Here is a 7,493-nt window from a genome sequence, read left to right as displayed (position 1 = left end):
AGTCAAGTAGACGTCAAGCCAGACAACAGCAACAGCTTCTGGACCTCAAGGCGGAGCTGAAGAAGCAGGAGCTGCGTCAACAAGCTGTGCAAGCGCAGGTCAACGTGCTGCTCAAGGAACGCAACGGGAGCTAATCAACCTGTACGATCTCCATTACATTTTTTTCAGGGATCTCCCTTACCTTGTTTAGTTTATTATGAACGGAATAAAATGATTGATTTGTACTCGTGATTACTAGTCCCTTTTCTTTTTTTGACAATTGTTTTTCCTTCCAGCCAATACCAGCGTCAGTATATCTTTGAGAAAATGGAACATATCAGGGTGTGCCCTAATTCACAAAAATGATTTACATCTAAGTTTAGAAGTACAAAGCATCTCAAACATAACAAAATTACATCGACATTACAACACCACCAAACGACCAATACAGCCGCCAGAACAAGCCGCCGCCGCTCCCCTATCGAACCCAGCTTGACCTTGTCGGTGACAACCGAGTCTTCATGCACGTGCCCCTAAGGACTGGCACTCCAGAGCCGCAGTCGTCGCCATTGAACCCATTAATAGATCCAAATCAACTGACACCAAATCTCGCCACACGACGAGAAACACTAGCCTCACCGCCCGAAGGAGACATCAGGAATCTACGCCGAAGCCCCGACGACTATGTCCAAATAGACGAACTCGAAAGACAAAAGAAGCCATCCGTCCGAGCGCCGCATCTGCGAGGACTAAGAAAACCTAACCTAAACTACCACTAGGAGAGGGGGCACCAGGATTCTCCTCTCCATCACCGATTGCTAGAACGGCAAGCAAAGAGGAAGCGAATTCACGAGCTCATCGGTGAAGTTTCAAGAGGAAAGTTTGCCCTACCGTCAAGCGCTAGGGGAGGAACCTAGCTAAAGGCAAAGTAACATTCATTGTTTTGTATCCGTAAGAGCATCTACAGCTGGGCACCTCAAATCGGCCTGACGGGTTACAAAATTTCGACCCAAATGGGCACTTCAAACGAGTCTCGAACGAGCGGGCTAACTGACACTCCTCAGGGCATCTACAATGCCAGCCGCCTGACCGGGCGCTTATGGAGGAAAAAATTAATATTACTATAAACAAAAAAAGATCTAAGAACGCTACTCTCCAACGGCAGGCGCTAATCTTGGGCGCTAATTTCACGGCAATTAAACTATCTACGCGTCTCATGTGGGTTAAAAAGGAAGAAAGCGCCGGCGCACATCTTTGTGCCCCGCGGCGTCCGATGCGAAGATTTGATTGCCTTAACTGCCAATCGACCGGAAGATTGATAGGAAAGTAATCCTGGCGTCTCGCTAAGCGCCTGGCATTGGACATGCCCTCATGCTACCACGCCACGCCATATTCGCACTGCCAAAACGCGTTGCCACCCCACCCCGCTGACACGTGATGCTGCTCCGCCTCTGTCCCGCTGATCACCGTCACACCAAAGTTCACGGCCGCATCACCGCTCACCCGTGTCACTGATCTGCGGGCCCTAGGTTTGTTTATTGAATAGAAAAAAAAGGAAATATGTTTTTTAGGAGAGCTGTTGGAGTTGCCCTTGGATGTGCAACTTAGGTCACATCTAGATGTGCTTTAGCAAAACAATTAGAAAAGCATGTCTCCATAAACCAGAATACTGGGAAGCGCACAGAAATGATGGAACCGCTGATGCACCGGCGGGTGGACCTATCAAGCCAAATAACGGGTGCAAAAATGCGGCAAGAGGATACAGCACACTAGCTCAAAGCATCCGAAAGCACCGCAAGCGTACAGTAGGCACCAAAATGGGAAGGCTACAGCCATCATTCATTCACGCAGCCACTAAATTACACAATGCGCTCCGGAGTAAACCATTTTGAGGGGCAGCCAAAATTTATTACCCTATCGACACGCTGTGAAAGGCGAAACCACCTTTCTGAAACTCAGATGCAATCTTTCCGTCGCCGCGAAAATGCTGATCGCTACGCATTGTAAGAGTGAGGAGGTAAAGTGGAGAAATGCACAACACAAAGAAAAAAACGGTGTGGTCAATTGGGTCAGCTGCCTTTCTCAAGATTCTCAGCTTCTCGCTGCTGCCTCTCTTTCGCCTCCTCGCGTAATCTGTCCTCCTCTCGCCTCAACGCTTCGGCCGCCTCTTCCTCGGCCTCCTCTCGCTCCCTGCGCTCATCCTCCGCGTCCTCTCTTTCATCAAGATAATCAAACTCCTTTTCTGCAGCCATAGCCTTCACTATAGGATCCCGCAGCTCGGATATCAAACCTCCACCAACCTTGTACTCCTGCTCGTCGCCGACAAGGAATAGCCGCTGGTCAGGGCCTGTCGCCATCGGTATGTCAACAGCAAGCAGCTTCATGTCATACTGCAAACGAATTAGAGCAAGGTCAGAAAATTTGCTGTCATTGGGATAATAATACCATTCGTTTACTACTTTCTCAAGCAGGATGAGATCTTATGTTAGCTCTCTTCATATATGCAGTAGTATATAATACTAAAAGCAGTGATTTCTGGATGGCAGGGAATGGGCAAACACCAAAACTAACTATTTGAATACAAACGATCAGTCGATCATAATGTTGTATGACAGAAATATCATCTTTCTATGATAAACTTTGTTCATTTCTGCATAAGGGCTGCCAAAAAAAAACTGACGTAAGCACAAGATTGTGCATTAAGTTTGAAGAGTAACCAACAATTTGGTGGAAATTTTCTTCACTTAACTCTACCTTTGGAATAAATTGTTCAAGTTTTCACTCACACACTAATGGTCCGGTACTTAATTATATGGTCCATGCATAAGTACCAGACTGTTCAATCTGGAGGTACTGAAGTAGAGGTTTCTACAAAATAGAGAAGAACATTTTAAATACCTGTCCTTTTTTCTTCTTGACCTCAACACTTACAAGACCCTTTCTTTCTGATCCTTTGATGGGGAAGATAAGAAAGCACCGTTTGCCACCAACCCTAAATTTGAAGTCCTTTAGTTTAGGGCCTCCACCAGACATAACATATGCTCTGACATCAGTGCCAGCTAAGGGTGCACCCATCACTTCAAGGATTGCAGCAGATGTATTGAGCTTTGTCATTGCAATCCTGTAAACCTTGTCAGGATTTATGGTGAACCTTGCACGTGCGTACATGCCCTATGACAAACATAGACAAATGAAATCATTTAATTTCCCCAAAACCGTCGCATCATCTGTCTAGCAAAGCTGCACAAAAAAGCCTAGATTGCCAACTATACCCTTCTATGAGTAATCAACATGATACTATAGCAGAGGATAAAACAAAAAAGGTGCAGAAGATAAAACAGAAGGTGCCACTGAAATTTTGTGATGAGCTATAACGTGCTGCAGGTGCAAGTAGACTACTTATTGTAACTTACCAGTTTACGAATTCACACACCCTAGTATTTTTACACTCTGTCGCTGCACCTCAGCAAACAAAATACTCTTCACCATAAACTTAATATGGACAAGGCCATGAGCACCCAAAAGTCAAGGGCTTCTATGTTTCAAGGGATTTTCTTAGCATTTGGAGGATGCAAACCACAATATTTTGATTTTTAGGACTACAATCCGCAATATTTTTCTATGACCTCCTCTGCTCTATTTCATAGCAAAATTTCCATCGTCTAACGCATCTTGAGAAGAATACTAGTTTTCTGATGGTGCAACCAAACATAATCTCAAGAGGGTGTGAAACTACAATCCTACATTGTCTCTATTCCTGCATTTTTTTCAATCATATGAATCAAAGAGGCCCAAATTACTGTAGCGTCCATGCGGACCAAAAATGACATAAATATGAACGAGCGACGGTATTATAAGTATGCCTGTCCTGTACTCTGGTTTTGTGATTAAACTTCTACTGACATTTTGAAACACAGCATAGGCCCTTGATTTGTTGCCCTACATGGTAAAGCACCATGTGCGTACCAATTCTCAATGAATATCCACATAGTGGATTCTGATGCATCATCTATAGTTAATGACAAAATTTACTTTATGAACAATAGAAAAATTTGTTTCTTGAGCAATCAAAGGTGCAAGTACAGAATGAAAGTAATGTGTCCTATGGTTTTCTGGAGGTGCAATCAAACATCATTTCAATCCCCTAGGACTCAAGAAGGCGTGATACCGTAATCCTACGTTTTCTCTATATTCCTATAAAAAAAATTCATGGTAATCAAAGAGGCCCAAATTACTCATGCGCACCAAAATGACAAGACACATGAACAGGCGACATTGTTATAAGCATGCCTATCCAGTACTTTGGCTTAGCAATTAACTGGCAGTGATATCTTGAAACAAGGTGTACACTCGATTTGCTGCGCTATATGGTAAAGCATCATCTGCGAGGGCAGTAGTTGCCAGGGCAATCAACCACTATCTAAGAACCCAGTACCAGTTCTCGATGGACATCCACTTGGTGAATCCTGATCGTTCCTCTATGTTTAAGAACAAACTGTATGAGTCAGTGCATTTACCCTACGAACAACAGACAGTGAATTTGGTTCTTAAGCAATCCAATGTATAAGTACAAAACGTAAGTAATGGCTGGTGGCAGCTCAGATGTAATGGTAAATCCAAAGGAAAAATATCTTCACACTGATAGCACGGTAATATGGTATGATCTGCACATTTCTAGCATGGGATGCCAGCCCATCAGGGTGAAGTGGTCTCTTTTAGGAACAGTGTGGCAATTTTGGAAGCATGGCATATACTGCACAGTTTGAAAGGGAAAAATACAGTGGCATTGCAATCCCTACGAAATGAACCGCCTAGAATAATATTGAAGGTTACCCAGAATACCTCACAAAGCTAGATTGTGAGCATAGCCCCGTGACGTTACTGGAATAGTTTCGCCATTTGTGCACTACTATATGTCCGCTAGTTAAACCTATCCGAGACATTGGTTATGTGCAATAAGTGGACCAGAATATACTGTTTCACTGCTCCCCCTCCCTCCCGCGGCGCTCCCGCGAGCGCCCGGGGGGAAAACCCTAGCGCCGCCTCCAGCCCCCCCTTCCTCGAGCCTTCCTCCCCTCGCCGCCGCCTCGACGTACTGGCGGGCAAAGCCCGGCCAGTGCTGGCGGCGGCGGGGCCCTTTCCTTCCCCCTCTCGGCCCGGCAGGCGCGGGCTTCCGGGTCAGGCGGCGGCGCGGCGTTCGCGCGGGGCGCGGCGGCGTGGCAGCAGCAGCTGGCGGCGGCGACGCGAGTTGTGGGCGGCGGCGTGAAGGGGCTGCAGCGGAGGTGGTGCGCGGAGGGCTCCGGCAGCGGCGTTCGGCCAGATCTGGGACCTGTCGGCAAGGGCCGCGGACGGCGTGGGCTGCGGGCGTCCGCCCCTACCGTGGCCTCGGCTGGTGGTGGTGGAGGCGCAGCGGCGGTGGCCGGTGGGCGTGCTGGTCGGGATTCAGTCGTCCCGCCGGCTGGACGACGACGGCAGGGCAGATGGGCTCCCCGGTGAGTATTCTTGGCGTTCGGCGGCTGTACTTGGGGTCCCTCTTGCCGGTGGTCGAGTATGCGTCGGTGGCCTTGCGCCGTGCTGCGTCGGCCGCCGAGGTGGGGCGGCACAGGGGTGTGTCTGGTGGGGAGGCTGGCTGGAGGGATGGATGGCGCCGACTTGCTCGGGTCCCCATCACTGGCACAGGGGTGTGCCGGTCCGGATGCGTCCGCTCCCCCACCTCCCCCTTTCCCCGGCCGCGTGTTGGCTGTTGCAGCTCCGGTGATGTTCAAGGCAGGATGTATGCTGCGGTTCATCGGTCAGTGGTGTTCCTTTGGTGCAAAGTTGATCTCTTTGGATGGCCTTGGGGGTGTCTGGATGTTGGGCGGCGGCCCTGGCGGCGGGAGGCGTGGCGTTCGGGGGCGGAACCTGCGTCTCAGGTGAGGACGAGCAGCCATGGTTTCGCGGGGGACGTGGCTGCGGGTGGTTGGCGGAGCAAGGGTGTGTCGGCGGGGTGCGAGCACCGGGGTTCATCACTTGCCCAGTTTCTGGCCGTCGGTGGCGGCGTCCGTGGACGTCGTATCCTTCTTGAAGGCTCCGTCGCGGTGCTCCCACCCCCTGCGTCGCTCTGGGTGAAAACTTGATCTGCGGATCGGACGGTGGCGGCTATCCGTGGTCGTACCCTTCTGGGAGGCACCGTCTTGGAGTCCTTGCTTCGTCATGGTCCATCTCACCCCCTCGGTGGCTCCAAGTGGTTCTTCGTAGCTCATATTATGTTTGCTTGGTTGTGTCCGGGTGGTGTGATGGTGCTCGGCACCTTTGTATCTAGCCTTGGGTGTGTTCGGTGTGTGTCGTGGTGGCGTGTGTTTGTTTGGCTCGCTCAGATGTATGTGATGTTGTTTGCTTTATAAATATAAAGCGGGGGGAAACCCTTTTTCGGTAAACCTATCCGAGAAGTGCATTGTCTAGTACATTTTTGGGATAAGAGAAGTGCAACTTACAGCGAAGGCAACCATGGCGGTGGCGAGCGCGAGGAAGCCGTACTTGGCCATGCCCTCGGAGAGGCCGACGAAGGTGCTGGCGATGCCGAACATGACCCGCCAGAGCGCGATGCAGACGATGACGCCGCCGGCGCCGACGAGCAGCAGGTAGTTGCGCCGCCAGAAGGCCTCGACCTGCAGCCCCACGGCCTCCCGGTACCGCGCCGCGGCGTTCTTGGCCGCCTCCACCGGCCGCCCCAGCCCCTTCACCCCCTGCCCGAGCGGCGCGAGCTTCGCCCCCCCGCCGCCGCTCGCGAACTGCCTGACCCCGCCCACGAGCCGCTGCGTCGCCTTGTGCTGCTGCGGCAGGGCCGGAAGGCCGGGCCGCGGCGGCCTCGCCTCGGGCCGCGCGGTGGTGAAGAAGCGGGAGGGGGAGGGGGCGGGAGGGGCGGGGAAGTGGCGGGGGATGGGGGTGGGAGGGGCGCGGGCGGAGGGGAAGGGGGTGGGGGTGGAGCGGAGGAGGAGGTGGCGGTGGATGGTGTGGAGGGCTCGCCGCGAGGAGGTGAGCGCGGCCGCCGCCATGGGGATCGAGATCGGGTTCGCACCTCGCGGCAGTGATGGGGGAGGGGACGAAGGAGTCGATGGAAGGAAAGGGAGGATGGACTCGACTGCCTCCACCAGGTTGGACTCACTAGAACAGTTTTTTTGTTTTTTTTTGAGATAATTACAACTACGGTACCTGTACTATCCGGCGCGTAACAAGACAGTCCTGGCACTCGTCCATTGCTCCTATACGGTCCTCAAATACGCAGAAACGCTCCAAAACGGTCCTCTGTGCCTATCTCATACGAACCTGGCTATTCCTCCCGTACGCGCGAGGCCCAGACCAGTGCCACGTCAGCACGCGGGCTGGTCGAGCCGAACCGGTTAAAGCGGACGGGCGGCGCACTGGTAGACCAAAATTCCCTATTACCTCCCCAACCCTAAATCACAAAAATCCTCTTCTCTTCTCGACGGGCGGCGATAGCATGACGGGGAGCCCTGTTTCCGGCCCCGTCAACC

At 51.6% G+C, this 7,493-nt stretch overlaps 1 protein-coding gene across 1 annotated transcript; it reads right to left on the bottom strand.

The window, feature by feature from the left end:
• Nucleotides 1-1,765: 1,765 nt before the first annotated feature.
• On the bottom strand, nt 1,766-7,090 carry LOC125542807 (uncharacterized). The gene is made up of 3 exons (XM_048705996.2): nt 6,453-7,090; nt 2,878-3,150; nt 1,766-2,369 (listed from the first exon to the last, which is right to left on the bottom strand). Exons 1-3 carry the CDS (start codon nt 7,011-7,013, stop codon nt 2,049-2,051), a joined length of 1,155 nt encoding a protein of 384 aa, XP_048561953.2. The 5' UTR covers nt 7,014-7,090; the 3' UTR covers nt 1,766-2,048.
• Between the last annotated feature and the right edge of the window lie 403 nt (nt 7,091-7,493).

This window comes from Triticum urartu, chromosome 3A, assembly GCF_056163025.1.
Source record: "Triticum urartu cultivar PI428250 chromosome 3A, HENAU_Tu73, whole genome shotgun sequence".
NCBI lineage: Eukaryota > Viridiplantae > Streptophyta > Magnoliopsida > Poales > Poaceae > Triticum > Triticum urartu.
Note: the sequence above shows the minus strand (reverse complement) of the source record. Positions and strands in the feature narration are given on the sequence as shown.